At 41.0% G+C, this 23671-nt stretch overlaps 1 protein-coding gene across 2 annotated transcripts in view; it reads right to left on the reverse strand.

Moving 5' to 3' along the window:
* The window catches only part of LOC132823341 (serine/threonine-protein phosphatase 2A 55 kDa regulatory subunit B beta isoform), a 469634-nt gene extending 450875 nt beyond the window's left edge, over positions 1 to 18759 (reverse strand). For both annotated transcript variants that reach the window (XM_060837051.1, XM_060837054.1), the window contains exon 1: positions 18402 to 18759. In XM_060837051.1, the coding sequence (XP_060693034.1) occupies positions 18402 to 18480 (79 nt within the window). In that variant the 5' untranslated portion in view covers positions 18481 to 18759. The remainder of the gene's footprint in view (positions 1 to 18401) is intronic.
* Positions 18760 to 23671: the final 4912 nt, after the last annotated feature.

Below are 23671 nucleotides of genomic sequence, written 5' to 3' on the forward strand. Positions count from 1 at the left end.
CTTCTACTAGCTATTTCCATTCTCTCAAAACAATCGAGAGACTATGGAGCAGGTTAATGAAGAGCCCATTTGCTCAAGAAGACCTTCAGCATTTTTCTAACCCTGTCATGATTTAGCCTTTGCATAGTGTCAGATAAAGCAAAACTGCTTATTGTAAATGACAAACAAACCTGTTCCATTGTGGAGAAAGTGAGGTCTGCAGATGCTGGAGATCAGAGCTGAAAATGTGTTGCTGGAAAAGCGCAGCAAGTCAGGCAGCATCCAATGAGCAGGGGATTCGACGTTTCGGGCATAAGCCCTTCATCAGGAATCTAATGAAGGGCTTATGCCCAAAACGTCGAATCTCCTGCTCCTTGGATGCTGCCTGACCTGCTGCGCTTTTCCAGCAACACATTTTCAAACCTGTTCCATTCTCGGGGAAAGCAGAATAATAATGCTAGGGCTTTAACTTTAGCTTTGCTACAGTATGGAAACAGGTCCTTTGGCCCAACAGGTCCACCCACACCCACTTCCCCACCCTATATATATATACCCCTGACTAATGCACCTAACACTACGGGCAATTGAGCAAGGCCAATTCACCGGAACTGCACATCTTTGGACTGTCAGAGGAAACCGGAGCACCCGGAGGAAACCTATATAAAAGGATTAATTTATGATAAAAGGGCTGTACTAGCTGGATTTGCATTTTCTTGAGTTTAAAGGATTACAGCTTGGTGTAATTGTGGTTTTTAGTAATTGTGGTTTTTAGGATTCTATGGGGTGGTCAAAAAATGATTCCCTCTGTTGGAACAAATCAAGAACAATGAAGCAAAACCTTCAAATTAGAGCCAAGTTGTTCACTGGAGACAAGGTGAAATCTGTAACTCACAGCCTCAATTCCTTTTTGGAGAAGAGTTCCAATTAAAAATTTCAAAATAAGTTAATGGATTTTTGTTAAGCAAGGGTAGTATGGGAACAAGAGCAGGTAAAAGGAGGTAGGATGTTAAAGTCAGTCAACGAAAGCCAATATAAATGGTCTGGTATTGTATACAATCATGTCATACATAAAGCCTCTTAAGAGTGACTTAGTCATGGTTATGTCAATGTCTCACCATACTCCACAATGCTAGAGTCAAAAGAGAGAATTGGTAATCTACACAGACGGTCAGAGATGAAGGCTTGATCCCAAGCAAACATGTTTGGGAGTGTTTCAAAAAAGGACTTTTGTCTTTCTGGGAGAATCTTAAGAAAACAGCAGCGGTCAAAACCAGAAGCAATGTATTAATCAAACTTACTGGATCACCATGGGGCACAGCCACCACAACACTCCAGACCTCAGCACTTGCTCTATTGTACTCTGCAGGAGAATACTGTGCACATATCTGGTTTAGGTCGCCTCTCCCGTACACATACACATTCCTTACGAACATTCAACTACATTATAATGGGAATCTTTCACTCAACAGTTCCTTGTCTGGTTTCCTGTCCTCACAGACATCACTCCCCCACATACTCATTGACTGGCCAAAACCCATAAGTTGATTGAAGCTATTCCTAATGTACCTCACTTATCCTCCCGATGACTTCTTCAATACACCTGTTGCCATGCTTTGGATTAAGGAATAAAAAAAAGGAATGAGAAGTCACAAATCAATTCACTGTGACAAATGCCATCTGTCAAATAGTAGGGCTGGAACTCACACAGATTGTGAGAATGGTCCTTGTTAAACAGGTTCAGGACATGCCAGGCTCCAGAACAGGCAAGCCCTACTCATTATAAACCCCTTCTGCACTGTGGAGAGACACAAACAATGCTGCACATTAACAAGAAGTGTCCCTTCTGCACCTAAATGGCAGACAAAGTCAGGAAATTAGGAACCTACAATTTTGCTTTGGGATTTCCATTTGTTAAAATAAATTCCCAGTTCTGTCCACACAGCATTACACAGTGAGCTGCCTGAATATAGAGCGAAGGGAACAGCAACAACTACTAAATTTCACTTCCACAAATCTTCTCTCAACTGGCAAATACAATGAGCTTCCACTGCTTTTTTCATATATAAATGATTTGGATGTGACCATGGGAGGTATGGTTTGCAAATTTGTAGATGACACCAAAAATTGAAGGTGCAATGAACAGCCAAGAAGGTTACCTCAGTGTATAACAAGAACTTGATCAGATGGGCAGATGGTCCAAGGTGTGGCAGATGAAGGGTAATTTGGATAAATGAGAGGCGCTGCATTTTCGAAAGGCAAATCAGGGCAGGGGTTATACATTTACTGGTAAGGTCCTGGGGAGTGTTGCTGAACAAAGACACCTTGAAGTGCAGATTCATTGTTTGTTGAAAGTGCACTCACAGGTAGATAGAATAGTGAAGGTGGTATTTGGTATGCTTGCCTTTATTGGTCAGTGCATTGGGTAAAGGAGTTGGAAGGTCATGTTGTGGCGCTGCAGGATATTCATTTGGGCATTTTTGGAACAAAGTGTTCAATTCTGGTTTCCCTGTGATAGGATGTTGTGAAACTCGAAACAGTTCAGAAAAGATTTGAGGAGGTGGTTGGAGGGTTTGAACTTTTAGGAGAGGCTGAATAGGCTGGGGCTATTTTTCCTGCAGCATCAGAAGCTGAGCGGTGACCTTATAGAGGTTTACAAAATCATGAAGGGCATAGATAGGACAAATCGCCAAAGTCTTTTCCCCAGGGTAGTGAAGTCCAAAACTAAGGCGGCTTAGGTTTAAGCTGAGAGGGGAAAGATTTAAAAGGTACCTAAAGGACAACAGTTTCATGCAGAGGGTGGTGCGTGTATGGAATCAACTGTCAGAGGAAGTGGTGGAGGCTGTTACAAGCACAACATTTAAAAAAACATCTGAATGGGTACGTGAACAGAAAGGGTTTAGAGGGATATGGCCAAATGCTGGCAAATGCGACTAGATTTATTTAGGATATCTGGTTAGCATGGATGCAGTGGACCGGAGGGTCTGATTCCATGCTGCACAGCTCTATGACTGTACTGTGCATTTTAGAGAGCTGAAATGGTAGAACAAAAGAACAATAGGAGCACAAAGTGTAAACAAACCAGAACAGTTTAATAACAATCCTTTCAGGTAATGACTTTTCAAACTGCAACATAATGAACTGCAACACGTCAGAGTGTTCACCAACGGTTCAGTCTCTTGTGCAATAAGTAACTTTACCACCTCGAGGGCCTCTGCACACAGCTGTTGCTTTGCTCTTTGCTGCTTTCCAACTGAACGTTGGGAAATCCAAGTTAAAATGGGGCAACTGAAGGCTACCATTTCTGTTTATTTCTACAAATAGCCTTGGACTCAAAGTCATGGGATGAATGTGTACTTTAGGACTTGCCACAATCACTTCTGACATAGTAGTTGTGCCACACACGCAGAATTCGCTCCCTCTTTCTGGTGAAACATTGAGAGAAGGACCCATCTTATAAGCACAGATAGCACAATGCCAAGACCAAAAGGAAGAACTATCCAACATTCTTACCTATTCTGACACACTAAAAACAGATTAACTGTTAAAACTTCCATCACATGCATTGTAAAGTCACCATTAGGCAACCAAAATAATTCACCAGCTGGAAAGTGCTTAGGAATATTCCAAGAAAACAATGTATTTCTTCTATGCAATGACATATACAACAAATGACAACAGGGTCATTGATAGATTTCCACCATGGACACATTCACACTCAACTAAGTTACATAAGAAATTTAATTCCAGCAGTTGAGGCACTCCCTGGCAAATGCCGAACAGGCTAGTAGTTGGCCATTTCGAACAAATCTGTATTCTGCTTAAAGCCAACTGCCCCATATACTCCAGTGTTATTTCAATCAAACTGATTTCCTGAACAATACCAGGAAGTACTTCCGTGTTCTTCTTCAAGACACTGTCCGTGGGATCTTTTACATTCTCCTGAGGAGGCAAGCAAAGCCTCATCAAAAAGGTGGCACTTCTGACCATCACAGCACACGGTACTGCACGAGTAACATGTGCACAAGTGTCTGGAGTGAAAACTTAACACATGACCTTCTTGAGTATGTTACCAAACGAGCCACAGCAGAGTTCTTCACAGAATTGAATAAGTTTCTACCATGATACTAACAGTGGATAAATCATCAGTTTCTTGCTTCCTACTGGTGCAGGAAAATGACAGAATGAAGAATTTCTCTATTTTTCTACTATCATTATCAAGTTTAACTTTACTGAACTCACTTTGAAACCTTTCACCAATCAAACCTAAGTTAGTTCACAGTATGTAAAAGATGATCATCCATTTCTGATTGACTGGCTGCAAAGTATTTGACCCACCTCCAAAATTTTAAACAGCATAGGAAGAGAGAAATAAGTGAGCGGATTTTGTATAGAAAAAGGTAGAATTCGCTCCTGTGGCACTGATCATTGTGACCAAGACATTTATTTGCTTTATAACAGTTGGCTTGCTTATGGTAGGCAGCACATAACTGTTCAACCCTGATGTCCCACTGGCTGAGAAAGTTAAGCTCCACTTTTATACATAATATTTTGAGAAATGTACTGGTCCTGAAAGTCTGGCCATCATTCAGTGAAAACCAAAAATGAATAATCTTGCCTTACATTTGTTCCTCTGTTTATGTTTTCTTTTCGACCTACTGTTCTTTCAAAACTGCCAATGCAGCAGAATGCTTGCAAAAGTGTTTGGATTGGAGATAGAAAGCAAAACTGCCAATGCAGCGCTCAGGTTTAAGTCTCAAAATGACCTGCATTGGGGAGGGCAAGAGCTAGTTCTGAGTTTTGTCACCACAGGGAGCAATCAGGCCTTTGGTGACTCAAGAAACATAATACAACGGGCTTTGTAATACAGATAGCTTCTGAGGTTTGTATCACTGTGAAGAAGGGAACCTGAGATAGGTCATGTGGAGTTTACCTCTGAAAAGTTGCTTTATTGGAATGGGGGAAAAAAAAAGAGGCAGTATCAAAAAATTAAAAATTGACTTGGCTGGTTTCTATACTGTCACATCTCTGTCCATATGTAGAAACACAGGAACATAGAAAATAACAGGAGGAGTAAGGCTCAATGGCCCTTCGAGCCTGCTGAGCCATTCAATATAATCATGGCTGATCATCTAACTCAGTTCCATGTTTCAGCTTTCCCCTCATACCCTTTGACCTCTTTAGCCTTAAAACTATATCTAACTCTTTTCTTGAAAACATGTGGCGAAGAATTCCACAGGTTCACCACTCTCAGTCCTAAATGGCATATCCAGTATCCTTAGACGGTGTCTCCTGGTTTTGGAGGTTTTCTAATTAACAGGTTTACATTTTCTAACCATTAAGGAAACTCAGATGTGTGCAATTAGGAGCAGTTGGCCAGTGCAATTTTCAAATTTCAGCTTTCAGTTTTGAATTTTGTGCAGAAGGAAAGACCTTAAGTTAGAATAAGGAAAGACTATCAGGTTAGTTTACCTTCTGAATTAAAGAGTGATCTTGCTTATGTTGAACAGCTTAACTCATCACTGAATGTACATTCACAGCATTTTTGAAATCACAACAAACTAAAATGTTGCTACAGGCTGAGTCACAATCTAAATTTTGCTGCATGATGAAAGTCATAGACTAACTAGAATTCAAAACTAAATATCTTATTTGGACAATTGCGTGGTTTATCATGTTTGATGCAGAGTTGCTTTTTTCTAAAAATCATTTGTATGCACAGGTAGATTTTAAAGCTTAGTGGGTATTTGATAGAACAGGCCCCTCAGCTATGCCACCAACAACTACCTGATGAAGGAGCAGAGCTACAGGAGCTAGTGCTTCCAAATAAACCTGCTGGACTATAACCTGGTGTTGTGTGATTTTTAACTTTGTACACCCCACTCCAACATGAGCTCCTACACATCATGACTAACAAAGGCAACAGAGTCAATGTGAAATCCAGGAATAATGTAAACAAAAACACAAGATGCTCACACCAAAGAAGCATCACTATGTAGTCAATATTGAACATGCTTGAAGCCTTCACAAAGACAAGATCTCTGAGGAAGTATGCAGGTGGTTGTCAGAGCTGCAGGAAGACATGTTGATATGTTAGACTATTAGAAGATCAGCTATAGTGAACTGGAAAACTTTCGGAAGAACAAGGTGAATAGTGACACTGGGTTATGGACTGAATTAATTCAAGGTCAAGGCCAAGATTAGAGTGGTGCTGGAAAAGCACAGCAGGTCAGGTAGCATCCGAGAAGCAGGAAAATCAACGTTTCAGGAATGAAAAGTCCCGATGAAGGGCTTTTGCCTGAAACGTTGATTTTCCTGCTCCACGGATGCTGCCTGACCTGCTGTGGTTTTCCAGCACCACATTTTTCAACTCTGGGCTCCAGCATCTGCAGTCCTCACTTCCACACTCAACTGGAGTTAAGGGTACCCCTGCTACCACACAGCCGGCAGAGATTTAGACACGATCCTTGGGTTTTTGAACAGGGTTGGCATCCCTTAGCATTATAGGCACAGCAGAACAGGGGCACGTATGATCAAGGACAAATATGCAGACAACTGCCCAGAAACAAGGTCCCAACTAGAAATGAGGCATGGTTCTTAAAATTTGGGTCCAAAGGCAGCAAGTAAAAACATCCTTATCAAGAAGTACAGCATCCAGATATTGGGAGGACATGAGAGAGGAATGAAAGTCAATAGAGACAAAAATCTCAATCCACAATCCACTGTTGAAGACAGATTTACATAAAGATGACCAGGAACAAGTGCTGCAGGTAACTGGGGACTGGAGACTGCTACAGTCCATACACAGGGATATTGGGCTCTGTGCCTGTCACGAAAGACTTCATAGCTCACAGCACTGTCACCATATCTTGTCAATCGCTATCAAAGGCACTGTTGGCATTTTACGAGGAACAGCTCATGACCTCAAAATCAGTACCACTGCATCTCTTTGTTCACCAATCTTGTCTTTGTCAATGTTGGGCAGCACATTCATGTAACAAGCAAAATCCCTCAAGGCAAGATGGCACTGATTTTCACCTCTATCACTGGACACAGGTATAGGTCACCACTGAATGTACACACATGGCTATTAGGATAACAAGCACCAATCCTGTGAAGGGCTTCCATCCTCTCGACTGCAACTACAACAAGAACTTTTTCGATGAGTTGGCTCATTTTTCTGGCTGGCACCATGATGTCTTCATCACTCAGCAGTGCCTGCTACCTCACATTTACACGCTACTCTGCAGAGGTTACAGACAGAACTTAGGGTACAAAGGAAATCCTCTGAAAGGATGGCTACCAACCCCTGTACAAGCTCCAGACAGATGTACAGAGATAATACAACCAATTAAAACGGCTCTATAGGCCACTCAGTTTTGAACAATGCGATTCTGGAGCCTGGACCAGTTGGATGCTCCCCTTCAATTACCTCTGCAAGGGTTTTGTTCATTCTGGCAGTCTGATGTGCTCTCCATAGCAGGGCCCTCCAGAGGAATTGGGCTTGAGGACAGTCAGACCCTGGTGGAAGATAGCTCCCCTTGAGAAAAGTAGAAAATGAAAGAGCAGTAAGAGGAGATGGAGAGAGCTGACACATAAACAGCAAGATGTCTCAGCTTTACAAAGAGATGGCCTCCCTCTGATAGCTACTGGGAAGACACTTTCCTCCTCTCCCTCACAGCCTACAGCATCAGATCCAGATCAATGATGAAGCAATCACCTGCCCTCTCCCAATGGATCTGGAATCCATGGCATTTTGCATCCACCTGGTGCTGGGCTGAAGGTTTTGGCACAAACCACAGATCTCCGCCTCAGGGCTGCCAGCAGCCACAGGGAAATGTCAAAAGAAGTCCCAAACTTAATATATCACACCTTCTTTCCAATGGATCTAAGTGAGAAGTAAACTCATCTCTATATCAATTAAAACTTTTCCCAAGCAAACATTTGACATTTAAATCCAAAAGTAAACCTTGTCCTCATTTTTATGCTCTGTGGCAAAAGATTAAATGCCCACCCCATCAATTTACAAGTTGGAGGTTAGTCAGACTTATCTCAAGTCAGAGGGCAAACAGACTAAACTACAAAATCTCTCCTGTGATAGCAGAATCATTTGTCTGGCAAAATGTAATGAGCTGAAAATAGATATGTAATTAAATGCACAAAATCAATCCTGGCTTTCAGGCCTGATTAACGACTGGAATTATCCAATTATTTGCATTTAGGCTGGGATCTGAGTTGCTACATTGAGAACTATTGTCAAGGACATGATTTAACAGCCCCAAGATGTATGATTATTCTTGGAGGGCGAGTGAAGGGAGAGGAGAAAGAGGGGAGTTGGAGGGGAAGATGGAGTGGAGATGTCTGGCATTTAGGATCAACTGACTAATAGGATCCTGGAAGCAATGGGAAAATCCTAAGGTTATTTAGTGAGAAATACTAAAGGTACAAAGTATTGGAATAAGTAATTCCAAAATCTGAAAGAATTTGGACAGTTTACAAGTCAGAACCTACAAGAAAGAATGTTTAAGGCAAAAAGAAAAACAGAGAAAAGTAATGCAATCTGACATATTGGACAGGCAGAGACCAGCAACATGGGTGGAAGAATGGTAGGTGGCAAAAATGGAAATAAATGGTAGAAACATAGACTTTAAACAGTCTTGGTCAACTATTGTATGATCAGGAAAATAAACTAATAAAGTCATAAATTCTCCCAAGAATGAAATATCATTCCATTCAACTCAAAGCAACCTACTGATGTGGAGTCATAGAGATGTACAGTACGCAAGCAGACCCTTCCGTCCAACTCATCCATGCTGACTAGAAATCCCATATAAATCTAGTACCATTTGACAGCATTTGGCCCATATCCCTATAAACCCTTCCTATTCATATACCCACCCAGACGTCATTTAAAATGTAATGGTACCAGCCTCCACCACTTCCTCTGGCAGCTCATTCTACTTATACATCACTCCCTGCGTGAAAATGTTGCCCCTTGGATCCCTTTTAAATTTTTCCCCTCGCACCTTAAACCCATGTCCTCCAGTTCTGGACACCCCCACCCCAGGGAAATGACTTAGTCTATTTATCCTATCTATGCCCTCGTGATTTTATAAACCTCTATAAAATCACCCGTCAGCCTCTGACACTCTAGGGAAAATAGTTCCAGCATATTCAGCCTCACTCAAAAGCTCAAACATTCAACCCTGACAACATCCTTGTAAATCTATTCTGAACCTGTTCAAGTTTCACAACATCTTTTCTACAGCAGGGAGACCAGATTGAATGTAGTATTCCAATAGTGGCCTAACTAATGTCCTGTACAGCCACATGACCCCCAACTCCAATACTCAATGCACTTACCAATAAAGACAAGCATTCCAAACGCCTTCTTCACTATTCTATCTACATGCAACTGCACTTTTAAGGAACTATAAACCTGCACTCCAAGGTCACTTTGTTCAACAACACTTCCCAGGACCTTACTGTTAACTCCTGCCCTGATTTGACTTTCAAAAATGCAGCACCTCACATTTATTTTAATTAAACTCCAACTGCCACTCCTCGGCCAATTGACCCATCTGATCAAGATCCCATTGTACTCTGAGATAAACTTATTACACCTCCAATTTTGGTGTCATCTACAAACGTACAAACCATTCCTATGTTCACATCCAAATCATTTATCTACATGGCAAAACAAAGTGGACCCAGCACCGATCCTTGAGACACTCCAGTGGTTACTGGTCTCCAGTCTGAGAAGTACCTTCTGTCTTTTACCTTAAAGCCAGCTTTGTATCCAAATAGTTCGTTGGTCCTCTACTCCATGTAATCTAACCTTGCTCACCAGTCTACCATAAGGAACTTTGTTGAATGCTTTACTGAAGTCCATATGGATCATATCCACTGCTCTGCCTTCAATCGTTTTTGTTACTCCTTTGAAAAACTCAATCAATTAATCTAGTGAGACACTATTTCTCAACACACAAAGCCATGTGGACTACCCTTAATCAGTCCTTGCCTTTCCAAATACATGTAAATCCTGTTCCTCAGGATTCCCTCCAATAAATTGTCCACTGCCTATGTCAGGATTGTTGCTAACAACACCATCAGAAGTCAGCCCATCCAATAATACTGGGAAGAGTTTACAGGTGAGGTATAGGCACTATCTGGACATAGAAACATAGGAACAAAGGTAGGCCATTCAGCCCGTTAAACCTACCTCACCATTCAATATGATCATAGTGGATAGAAAACTTCAGTGTCTCTTACCCACCAGAGTCCCATAACCCTACACACACTGGTAATCAGAAATCTATCAACCTCTATCTTAAACATATGGAAAGACTGAACTTCCAGAGCACTCTGTAGTAGAGAATTCCAAATGTTCATAAATCTCTGAATAAACTGAAAAATTTCTTCATTACAGACGTAAGTGCAACCCCATTACTTTTCAATGTGCCCCATAGTTCTGGACTTCCCAACCAAGAGAAACATCTCACCTGCATGGAGGGCTGCTTTCGAACTGGAGACCAGCTGTGTACAGTAGGTTTAGTATTAATTCACAGCTTTTTGTCATTTATATTACATGACTTGGATATAACAGGTATGGTTAGTAAGTTTACAATGACACCAAACTGATCACGTCGTGGACAACGAAGAAGGTTACATCAGAGTACAGTGGGATCTTGATCAGGTGGGCAAATGAGCTGAGGAGTGGCAGATGGAGTTTAATTTAGATAAATGTGAGGTGCTGCATTTTGAAAAGGCAAATCAGGGCAAGTCTTTTACACTTAATGGTAAGGTCCTGGGGAGTGTTGACAAATAGGAGACTTTGGGATGAAGGTTTATAGTTCCTTGAAAGCAAAGTCAGAGGTAAACTGGGTAGTGAAGGCAGCATTTGGCACACTTGCCTTTTATTGGCCAGTGCACAGGGTATAGGAGTTGGGAGGTTATGTTGTGGCTGTACAGGACATTGGTTAGGTCATTTTTGAAATACTGCATTCAGTTCTGGTCTCCCTGCTATAGGAAAGATATTGTGAAACTTGAAAGGGTTCAGAAAAGATTTACAAGGATGTTGCTGGGGTTGGAAGGTTTGAGCTACAGGGAGAGGCTGAATAGGCTGGTGTTGTTTTTCCTGGAGCATCCGAGGCTGAGGGCTGACCTTATAGAGGTTTATAAGATCGTAAGGGGCACAGATAGGCTGAATAGCCAAAATCTGAATAGCCAGGATAGCACAGTTCAAAACTAGAGGGCTTTGGTTTAAGTTAAGAGGGGAAAGGTTTAAAAAGCACCTATTGGACAACCTCTTCACACAGACTGTGGTATGTGTATGGAATGAGCTGCCAGAGGAGATAGTGGAGGCTGGTACAATTACAACATTTAAAAGGCATCTGGATGAGTACAGGTTGTTCTGCTATAATGCGCATTTCGTTAACTTGAACACACTATAACGTGATTGATGAATTGGGAACACTTTCTAAAACGTGAATTTTTATAATGTGTGCTGAGTGTAACGCGATTACATCGCCAACGCTGTTTCTAAAGTGAGATTTTTCTGTAATGCGGAGTTGCATAAGAACGTAACCATCACATTACAGAAGAACTGACTGTACATGAATAGGAAGGAATATGGGCCAAATGAGACTAGATTAATGTAGGATATCTGGTCAGCATGGACAAGTTGGACCGAAGGGTCTATTTCCATGCTGTGCATCTCTTTGACTCTATGACCATGTCCATCCTTTTAAGCATTTTCTAAGTTTCAATATGATCATTTCTCATTCTTCAAAACTGTATAGAATTAGATTAGATTAGATTACTTACAGTGTGGAAACAGGCCCTTCGGCCCAACAAGCCCACACCGACCCGCCGAAGCGCAACCCACCCATTCCCCTACATTTACCCCTTACCTAACACAAAGGGAAATTTAGCATGGCCAATTCACCTGACCTGCACATCTTTGGACTGTGGGAGGAAACCGGAGCACCCGGAGGAAACCCACGCAGACACGGGGAGAATGTGCAAACTCCACACAGTCAGTCGCCTGAGTCGGGAATTGAACCCGGGTCTCTGGCGCTGTGAGGCAGCAGTGCTAACCACTGTGCCACCGTGCCGCCCACTTTTTAGATTAGATTAGATTACAGACCTAATTTGCCCAATCTCTTCATATGACAGTCCCACTTTTCGGGAAACAAGTCTAGTGGCCATTTCTACAATGGCCATCATATCTTCCCTGAACTAAGGAGACCAAAACTGTGCACATTAATCCTGGTGCAGTCTAATCAAGCCAATACAAAATTGAAGTAAGACTTCAAAACTTGTATACTCAAATCACCTTGCAACAAAGGCAAACATTCCATTAGTCTTCCTGATAGCTTGCTGAAACTGAAAGCTAGCCTTCAGGGACTTAGCAACAAAAACACCTAGGTCCTGTGTATATCTACACTTTCCAACCTCTTACAATTTAAGAAATGCTCCGCAGAGCTGTTTCTCATACCAAAGTGTATAACCACACACTTTTCCACATTAACATTCTATCTGCCATGTTTCTACCAATTCGCTTAGTAGGTCCAAATCATCCTGAAGCCACTTTACATCTTCCTGTGCACACATTGGACGAAACATTTGTCGTAGAAGTATCACAACAGAAGTATTAAAAGGCAAAACAAGTCATATGGATAAAATTAATAATTTTTAAAAATAGTTAATATCGAGTGATTTTATTTTGATTAAAACCTTATTTTGGGCATTAGAAATTTCAGTTACTGAACAAATAAGATACATGAGATCCACAGTGAGTTGGCTACATGGATTCAGAATTGACTTATCCATGGACTGCAGAGGGTGGTGATGGAAGGGTGCTTTTCAGACTGGAGGTCCATGACCAGTGCTCGGATCCACACTGGGACCTCTGCTGTTTGTGATAAATGTAAACAACTTGAATGGAAATGTAGATGGGTGGGTTAGTAAATTTGCAGATGTGAATTGTGTAAATGGTTGTCAAATGATACAGCGGATATAGATCAGTTCCAGATATGGGCGGCAAAATGGTATATGGAGTTTAATCCCGCTAAGTGTGAGGTGCTGCGCTTTGGGAGATCAAATGTTAAGGAACACTTAATGGCAAGATCCTGAACAGCGCTGATGTACAGAGGGATCTTGGGGTTCAAGTCATAGCTCCCTGAAAGTGGCAATGCAAGTAGGTCAAGTGGTAAAGAAGGCGTAGGGCATGCTTGCCTTTATTGGTCAGGGAATTGAGTACAAGAGTCAGGTTGTCATGTTGCACTTTATAAAACTTTGGTTAGGCCACACTTAGAGTATTGCATTAAATTCTGGTTGCCACATTACAGGAAGAATGTGGAGGCTTTGGAGAGGCTGCAAAAGAGGTTTACCAGGATTCTGCCTGGATTACAGGGGTAAGAGCTATAAGGAGATGATAGAAAAACGTGGTTGTTTTCTCTGGAGCAGCGGAGGTTAAGAGGAGACATGATAGAAGTCTATAAAATTGTGAGATATATGGATCGGGTTGAAGGTCAGAAGCTTTTTCCTGGAGTTGAAATGTTTAATACAGGGGACATGCACTTAAGGTGAGGGGAGGTGGGGGAAGTTCAGTGGAGATGTGAGGGCCACTTTTTTTTTAAACAGTGTGCTAAGAGTCTGGAACGTGCTGCCAGGGTTGGTGGTGGAGGCAGTTAGGATAAGGGCGTTTCACAGCCTTACATGAATATGCAAGGAATGGAGGGATATAGATAAGGCAGGCAGAAAGGATTACTTTAATCGGTGTCATTTCGGCACAACATTATGGGCTGAAGAGCCCGTTCCTGTGCTGCAATGTTCTTAAATAAAGTAAATACAATTGAAAAGTCCTCAAAATATTCTGAGTGGATGAGTTAGTTTACCAACTTCTTTGTGAATTTATTCTGTTAGCTAGTTGTCTTAACTCAGTCAGAATTGATTGTTTTCATAAAATTTCTAGCTACTTATTTTGTATCTGATTTGTATATCCCATAACTCTTATCTCACCAATTCAAAACGATAACAGAAAATTTTCAACAGAAACTTCTCTCCATCCTACCAGAAAGATGTTGTGAAACTTGAAAGGGTTTACAAGGATGTTGCCAGGGTTGGAGGATTTGAATAGGCTGGGCTGTTTTCCCTGGAGCATCGGACGCTGAGGGGTGACCTTACAGAGGTTTATAAAATCAAGAGGGGCATGGATAGGATAAATAGACAAGGTCTCTTCCCTCAAGTTGGGGAATCCAGAACTAGAGGGCAAAGGTTTAGGGTGAGAGGTAAAAGACATAAATAAGACCTAAAGGGACAACGTTTTCACACAAGAGGCACATGTCAGAGGACGTGGTGAAGGCTGGTACAATTACAACATTTAAAAGACATCTGGATGGGTATATGAATAGAAAGGCTTTGAAGGGATATGGGCCGGATGCTGGCAGGTGGTACTGGACTGGGTTGGGATATCTGGTCGGCATGGACAAGTTAGACCGAAGGATCTGTTTCTGCGATGTAAATCTCTATGCCTCTAAGACTCTATTAGCTTATTACATTAAATGCAAATAAAGAAAAATGTTATGATCTAAATATTTCAAATAAAATATATTTAAGTACAATATTTGTCAGTTATTCTTAGTACTATTACTATTACATTGTTAAATTAAAGAAAAATATTTTAATAGCGTTTGTCAACACAATTCTTCATGCCATATCAAACATTGCGCTCTTTCATATTGAACTTAAATTTTAATTTCAGCAGCATGATTTTGTGTGTGTGTGTGTGTATTTATAATGCATAAGGAGGAGGTGCTTCCAATTCTAATCATCTTCTCAATCTTCAAACGCCTACTTTGTTCCCTGCTATACCCATCCCTGACTCCAATCAATTGCATTGAAACCCTTATCCACACGATTGTTATATCTATATAGAAGCATTCTAAATAAAAGAAAGAACTGATGACGCCATAAATCAGAAACAAAAACTGAAGTTGCTGAAAAAGCTCAGCAGGTCTGGCAGCACCTGTGAAGAGAAATCAGAGTAAATGTTTTGGGTCCAGTGACCCTTCCTCAGTTCCACCATTCTAATTGTCTCCTGCCCAGACTCATCCCTTAAATCATCATGAAACTTGAATCCATCCACACCTCTACTGTCCATATCTTAGATCAGCCAAAGGCTCATTCATGTGTTAACCCTGTGCTCACTCAGCTGCATCAATTTCAATTGCCTCAATTTTAAAATTCACAAATCCCTCTATGTCCTTGACCCTTTATGTCTGCAACTTCCTTCAGTTGCATAAACCTCATAAATCTCTGCAGCTCCAATTCTAGCCTCTTGTGCAACCTTGACTTTCATTGCTCTACCACTGGCAGCTGTGCCTTCAGCTGCTACAACCATTGCTCTGCAATGCCCTACTAAACCGACACAACTCTCTTGCTTTATAACTCTTCTTAAAAAAAACAACCTATTTGACTAACCTTTTGCTCACCACTTGTAAACACACTTGACATTTGTTTAGCATGAATGCATGCATAATCTGACTGAGAATGCATCTTGGTCATCTTACAGCTCCAAAAGGCCAGAGTCCAAAATAAATGGGGCACAGCGCAGCAAGTTAGGAGTTTTTAAACATTTAAAACAAAATTAATAAATTGATTTGGGCAGCACGGTGGCACAGTGGTTAGCACTACTGCTTCACAACGCCAGAGACTGGGTTCAATTCCCACCTCAGGTGACTGTCTGTGTGGAGTCTGCACATTCTCCCCGTGTCTGCGTGGATTTCCTCCGGGTGCTCCGGTTTCCTCCCACAGTCTAAAAATGTGCAGGTCAGATGAATTGGCCATGCTAAATTGCCCGTAGAGTAAGGTGAAGGGATAAATGTAGGGGAATGGGTCTGGGTGGGTTGTGCTTTGGCAGGTTGGTGTGGGCTTATTGGGCCGAATGGCCTGTTTCCACACTGTAAGTAATCTAATCTAATCTAATCTAATCAAGTAAAAAGAAAAAAAAATAAAGATAAAAAAGCAGAGCAGATTGGGGAAACACAGTTTAAAACGTCTCATATTAATGCACGTCGTACTATCTTTTGCAGAAATAAAGTGATCCAAACATTGTTAATTTTATTAAATTAGAAGTTCGATGTGGGCATAGAAGGATATAGAGCCAGGGTCAATGAATGGATTTAAGAGACAGATTGCTGTGACTTCACTGAATTGGAAAACAGACACGGAAAGGGGGCTGAATGTACTCCACCAGTTTTCAAACTACTGTAGTCATCAAATGTGAACTGAAAGCTCACATCACACTGTAAACTTTTCCTATAAAATCTGTGACTTAAGATCTTGTACTCCACAACCTCCTGATGAAGGAGCAACGCTCTGAAAGCTAGTGCTTCCAAATAAACATGTTGGACTATAACATGGTGTTGTGTGATTTTTAACTTTGAACTGAAAGCTGACTTCGACAGAGAGGTAAGCAATATATTTCCAGAAGTCTGCAATCTACGGAGTAAAGGATATTTGAGTCTCACAATGTAGGTACTGGCTTGTAAAAATAGCCAGCCCAGAGAACAATAGTTGCTGACATTCTAAAGGGTTAAGATTGTAAACACAGCTTCAACCATCCGGAACCAAGCACTGTAATTATTAGGTAGTGAGCACAGCAGGCAGAGAAGCACCTTGCTTTGGACAGGGAGCAGCTTAACTCTAAACATTAGCAATTTCTACAGAAGTTAAAACAATGTGATAGACCAACAGTCTCAAATTATGAAGGTTTGATCGCCAAGTCATGGTTGAGATGCATATTAATTTAAATCAATTTTCCATAAATTGTGAAATGTCAGTCTTTGTAAGATTTAGCATTGTGTGCAAACCAAAAAAGCTTTTATGTTCATCTGGTGCTAAACACACTTTATACAACATAAACACACACACATTCTCTCTTTGGTTTTGTTATTTTATTAACATGCCTCTTCGCAAGAATTGCACTGTGTACGCGTATATATATAAATTTAAAAAAACAGCAGCACATACTGCAGACCCCACCTAGCTTATCAATCTGGATGGAGAGTTTCAGAGTGACATACTGCTGCACTGTATAAATCTGCTGTAGCCTTGGCACGGAAAAGACACATTACCAGCTTTTCATTAGTTGTGACCCAGATAGGCACTGCATAAGAAAAAGCACAATTCATTTGAGAATCTGTAACAGTGCCTGAATCAGCATTCTACAGGCAAACTGAAACAAACACTTGGTTATAGGTTCCCACTGGAAAATAATAGAAATTTCAGGCCTCAAAAATCACATTGAAAGCCCTCATTCATCTAATTTCACTGTCAAAAAGCTGAACACCTGATTGCTTGAGAAGAACCCAACTTTAAACTGTAATCTACAGGAGAATTGCTGTTCAAAAAGAGCATTAAGGGAGTTTTAAGCAAACCAGCAGGAAACTTTTTATCAACCTTAACCTCGATTTCTCAAAATGTTGGTTCATCCGTCTGCTGGACTCTACACACAAAACACACAAGCAATGTTGGTCTTATACTAGACGATAGAAATTTACAATCTCAAGTCTTTGGAGTTATTTGTCTTCACAAACACATGACCTCTCATTGGTGGGAAAACAGTGGCATTACAGACTCCAGCTTCTGGTACGAATGTAAAGGCAAAGTCTGGTAGAAGTGATGTGGCAAGTCAAATCACAAAGCCCTGGCCCACCATCAATATTCAATGACACATTTAAAAATAGCAGCAGCTTGTTCAAAATTTTGTTCAAAAGCAGTTCAAAACTAGAGTATAAAAACTGAATGCAGATTACATCAGACTTTGTTTTTATAGAAATCTGAAACGTTAGTCAGAGACAAAACCACACAAACTACTACAGTAATGCACATCCAAGCTGTTTTAATAGCTCATCCCTGCTTTCTACAACATAAATATTTAATATGTGTTCTATCATTCCTCTTCATAATTCATTAGTTAAGCCCTCCACTATGAAATGTATACAAACAGCATGATACTACTAATATACTGCAATTGGCCAAACTAATTAAACTATTGTTAGAGTCGCTCAACGGTGATTCAGATATTTATAAAAAGTACCTTCTTTACTTCATCACACCCTCATTAAAATTGACACACGAGTTTTAAATTCTGTACATTGTTGTCAAGCAGGATTCGAAGTGCTTTAGACAGCTTTATAAGCAGTAACTAACAATAATCAATTTGGTTTTTCTGAAAAAAAGTCTAAGATGAGGGCTGCAGCAAGTTCCCTGGGTGATGTTGGTTAAGTCAGGGAATTAAAAAACAACTGTCTTTCAGGCTACCATCCCCAAGCCCACCAGCCCCCCAGCACACCCCGTCTCCTCATCCACCTGTCCCCACCCCCAAACCACCGCCCTCTGCTTTATTACTACTGTACCTTCTGTGTAGCAGCTTGACGAGAAGATTGTACTGGGAGGTCTGAAGATGTAAGGCAGATACCGAGAGAAGCATTTCATCTTCCAAAAGGAGCTAAATAAGAGCAGCCTCTTCAGTCCACGTGGATGGCACTTTTCATTCCTCCCCACCTTAGATGCGGATTTATTCCTTCACAGCTCGGTTGGGCTGACGGAGATGGAAATTGGTCATGGCGTGGAGGAGACAGATTCACCATACTTGCCTCCTCAGACACCAGGGTACAGAGGTTTGCATTTCGGGAGGAATGCCATTTGAATCCCAAGACACCGGGATGCTTAAGTCATTGGCCGTTGTCCATCAGTTCAGGAAATGCTGACTAAGAGCACTATAAAACATTCTATAAGCAATGTTGCTAAAACTCACCCGTGTCAGAAGAACTGCAAGTTAGTAGCAATCAAGTCAATATTAACCCTTTCTGAACCAACAAAATAACGTATCAGAAAGAGATTTTTTTTTAAAAATGAAAAGAATGCACCAAAAGCTTTTATCTTCGGGCAAACGTGAAGGCGAAGTTACAAAAAAAAATTCACTGTCTAGAGTACTAGTCGTTTGCATGCAGTATAATCGAAACGCTCAGAGACAGCTCCCTTCTCCAATTTCAAGCCACGCAGACTGCAAGCCTTGCTGAAGCCTGTTCCCATTAATCTAAAGCAGTCACGTTACAGGCTGTACAGTAGGGAAACCTTGCAACCAATTACCAGTACCTTACGTAGCCGTGAAAAAAAACATCCTGCACTGCTAACGGAAATGCTAGCACTGTTCAAGTCTTAATTGCACAAAATTTCAGCAAGATTCGGTGTTTAAAAGATTACCCCAAAAATAACAGCTTGCATTTATATAGCACCGTCAACGAAGTAAAATGTCTCAAGAGGCTTCACGGAATGTTATCAGACAATAATTTACACTGAAATATTAGAACAGGTAACCGAAGCCTCGTCAATAAGGTTAGTTCCAAGAAACGCCTGGGAGGAGTCGAGTAGAGACAACATTGAGCATAAGACAGTAAAGAATAGGAACAGACCTTTCAGCCGACCATGACTGTGACGACATGGCTCTGAGTTCTAGGTAATTGTAGAGATTAGGTACTTAGTTGTCTGCAATGTTGCCCCAGGCAAACCAGTCACATACAGAACAAATCTTAGGGAAAGGCCTTTACACGTAATGCCGTTATTTTTGTTTTATGTTCTACCTGTTAAAGAACTATGAATTCAGGGCTGTTTGTTTTCTTTTATTTAACCCCATTTCCTAGACAATCTGTTCAGATATATTATGGCAGGTGGGTCTTGAACCTGGGCTAGGGATAGGGATTCTAGCACTGTATGCTAAGAGGGCATTCGGTGATCTCAAATGTGAGACATCAGGAACTATCAAGGTTCTAGTCGGCATTATGAATTAACGAATAAATTAATCCATCAATCCAGTGACCAGCTGGAAGAAATCAGATTAACTCAGAAAAACTAGTCACAGCATTCAGTGAGCCACAATCTGCAAAATCAACTTTGCAGCATGAGATTTTGAATTTGGAGTCTGGGAATTTTGTCTGGCTGCACAAGATCAGCCAAGCATTCAGAACAACATGGAATTATCTACAAACTGTGTTTTTATTTGTTCACTGGATCATTGGCAGGCTATCCATGTTAAATTACATTGGGAAGATGGCTGCTTGAACTGCTGAAGTCCACGTGGTGTAGGTTACACTCTGTTGTTAAGAAAGAAGTTCGACATGACAGCAATGAAACAATGGCAATATAATTACAAATCTGGATAGTATGTGGTTTGGAAGAGAACTTGTAGGTAGTGGTGTTCCCCATGTATTGGCTGGCGTTGACCTAAGTGATAAAAGCCTCAGTGAATTGCTGAATGGTGTCAAGCTTCTGGAGTGTTGTTAAAGCTGCACTTATCCAGAGAGTCAGAAAGTAAGTTACTTGCTGCAAAATTTCCAGTCTTTTGCATTTGCGTCTGTAGCACATTTTTATATGATTGATCCTATTACTTTTATGGTTAGTACCAACTCTGTGATGGGATGAATTTAGTAATGGTAAAGCCATTGAACATCAAAAGAGTTGGTTGCATTGTCTCTCTTTGGAGCTGTTCATTGCTGGGCACTTGTGTTTCATAAATGTTTGTTCCCAGCCTTTGCCGACATACTAGCATATTTAGAGAACAGTTCTCCAAAGCTTCTACATTAAAATTCTGATCCATGCATTCAAATTCTTCCTTCCCAATGACCTCATTCTTCCCCATCTCTGTATGCTCATCCAGCCCTACAACCTCTGCATTTCCAATTCTAGCTTCTCATTCATCTCCAATATTCATCCCTTCAACACTGACTGCAGTGCCGATGCTCAGTTCTCATAGACTCTTACTGAACTCCTCTATCCCTCTCTCTTCCTTTAAGATGTTACTTAAAACCTACCTCTTTGAGAAAACTTTTGGTTACCTGTCTCAACATATCCTTATGTGATTCAATGCCAAATATTATTTTATAATACCCCTTTGAAATGCCGAGGTGCATTTCATCATGTTAAAAATGCTAGATAAATATAATTCATTGTTTTAGATTAGATTAGATTAGACTTACAGTGTGGAAACAGGCCCTTCGGCCCAACAAGTCCACACCGACCCGCCGAAGCGCAACCCACCCATACCCCTACATTTACCCCTTACCTAACACTACGGGCAATTTAGCATGGCCAATTCACCTGACCCGCACATCTTTGTGACTGTGGGAGGAAACCGGAGCACCCGGAGGAAACCCACGCAGACACGGGGAGAACGTGCAAACTCCACACAGTCAGTCGCCTGAGTCAGGAATTGAACCCGGGTCTACAGGCGCTGTGAGGCAGCAGTGCTAACCACTGTGCCACCGTGCCGCCCGTTTCTCTTGATTTATATCAAGATTTCTATACAAATTCTGTACACTCATCCACACACAGCATTCTTCACTCTTCAAGTCATTGACATTCTGTGTCAGGGGTAATAGAATGGAATTTAAAATACAATTGCACTTTTCCAAGTACTAAAAGCTGACAAACAATAAGACATGAACAGGCTGCATGCAGTCTGTGAAAGGCAGTTGACTTGTGAGAATGAATAAACATGCTGAAGTGTTGCTTGAACAGGAGGCATATCTGCAGAACTTTATCCTGAACAATGAGTAGGGCTTAGATTAGGATGAATTGTATATATGAAAATGAAGTTTTTCCAGTTTATGAGCTTTTCCTTTGTCAGAGTGTACAAGGAATTAAAATCAGCTCATATACAGAAAATCATATTGCAGATTAGCTTGTCGCAAATGTGCTAAATTATAGTATTCTCTCTGAGTCTTCTCTCCAAAGATATGGCCAAACAATCCAATTTGAATAAAAATATGTTGTCAGACTTTCTCAGAGATATTCAGCTGGCAAGTCTTCTGAAGTTGACTCTTACCTAAATTTGTTTACATGGTCCCAGTTATTTTCCAGCAAGTCTATCTCACCTAGCTGTTTTAAATAAGTCCATCTGAAGCTTTCATAGACTGATCTGTAAGCCAGATGGCACCTAAGGCAATGGAAGAAGAAGAAAGCCACCAAGTCAGAATATTTGACATATCACGGCAATTACAAACCCTTTAGACAGGTCTTAAAGGATTTCACTGGGATAACCATTATTTTAAAATACGTTAGGTGATTTTCTAAATATGATTGAATAGAAGGACAGCACTATTGTTGTATTTTGCCAATAGTGTGATGTAGCAGGAGTTTCCACTGGCCAGACGAATCTCAATGCAGGTCTTCATAAGCCATCTATTGGGATGAGTTCTGGGATGGCTAACACATTCAGTTTGTGATTTCAGATTTCCTACATGCGGACAGATGGTGCTTAAAGAGGTGAGCAGATAAGCTGTTTAGAGGTTGTGTGTATGCTTTCCAACACTGACTTCTCTCTGAGTATTCCCAACGAAATCTCTCAACAAGTTCAATACCTTCTCAAATAAACCTCCTCCATTTTGGTCAGTCACAAGCCAGGGACTCCCATTTCTTCAGGAATAAGAAGAGGATATTCCTTAAGTGCTTCCACTATTTCCTGATGTGACTGAGTTTTCCAAGTATGGCAGTTGCTTCGGCAGTCTGCTGACAGAGACATAAAAGACATCCATGGAGCTTGTTTTGACTGATTAGCGTATCCATGATAGATATATTGGCTTGAGACAAGATGCTACTGTTGAAACCACCTTTCTAGCTTCTAGAGTTGAAAGATCTTGTGTAGGCTCTGTTAGTGGTATTTCTCTAGTGCTTTGAGGTGCTGTAGATTGTCCAAGGTTCCAAAGCATATTGCAGTGTGGGATCACTGCTTGCTAGTAAACCAAGAGTTTTAGTCTATTGTTTGAAATCCTGGTTCTCAAATACCTTTCTCTTCAGTTAGCCAAATTGACTGAGTTGGCTCAGTGGAGGTGAAGATGAATTTCATCATCTGTTTTCGGGGTTCACAAGAAGAGGCTCCCAAAGTAAGGGCTATGGTCTGTGTTTTCCAGGATCTCATTCAAAACTTAAATCAGCACAGGCATGTATTGTGGTGCAAGACCTGCTTGGTAGAGGACCTCAACTGTCCTGGTGTTTAGCAAAAGCTTATTATATAATTTGTTTCAGAAAGGAAGTTGAGTTGACATGGGTCGTGGTCCGCAAGGGTACCAACATAGATCGGAAGAAGGATAAGGTTCTGAAGGCAAATTTTAGAATTAGAAATGAAATTAAAAAGCAGATCCTAAAGCACAGTAATATCAGGATTACGCTCAGTGCCAAGAACTAGTGAGCATAACAATAGGAGGATTGACCAATCGAACACATGGCTGGAGAACTGGTGTAGGAGGAAGAAATTAGAACCGGTTCTAGGGTAAGTGGGACCTGCACAAACTGGATAGATTGCATCTTCTGGGACTGGACTGATATCCTCAGGGGAAGATTTTTCAGTGTTGTTAGGGTGAATTTAACTTTGCTTGAGGGGGTAACCCAAATTGGAAGGAAATAAAGTTGGTAACAAGAAATCAAAAAGATACTGGAGAGACTAGAAGACAAGAAAAACAAAGATGAGCATGGAGTATGCTTTGAAAGCAGAATGATTTTAAAAAGATAAAATTCAGGGCATTCTACTTAGCATTCACAAAAAGACTGATGATCTAAAGGTGCAAATAGAGATACATGGATATGATCTAATTGCTATTACAGAAACATGCTGCATAATGACCAGGACTGG

The sequence above is a fragment of the Hemiscyllium ocellatum genome, chromosome 16 (genome assembly GCF_020745735.1).
Source record: "Hemiscyllium ocellatum isolate sHemOce1 chromosome 16, sHemOce1.pat.X.cur, whole genome shotgun sequence".
Taxonomy (NCBI): domain Eukaryota; kingdom Metazoa; phylum Chordata; class Chondrichthyes; order Orectolobiformes; family Hemiscylliidae; genus Hemiscyllium; species Hemiscyllium ocellatum.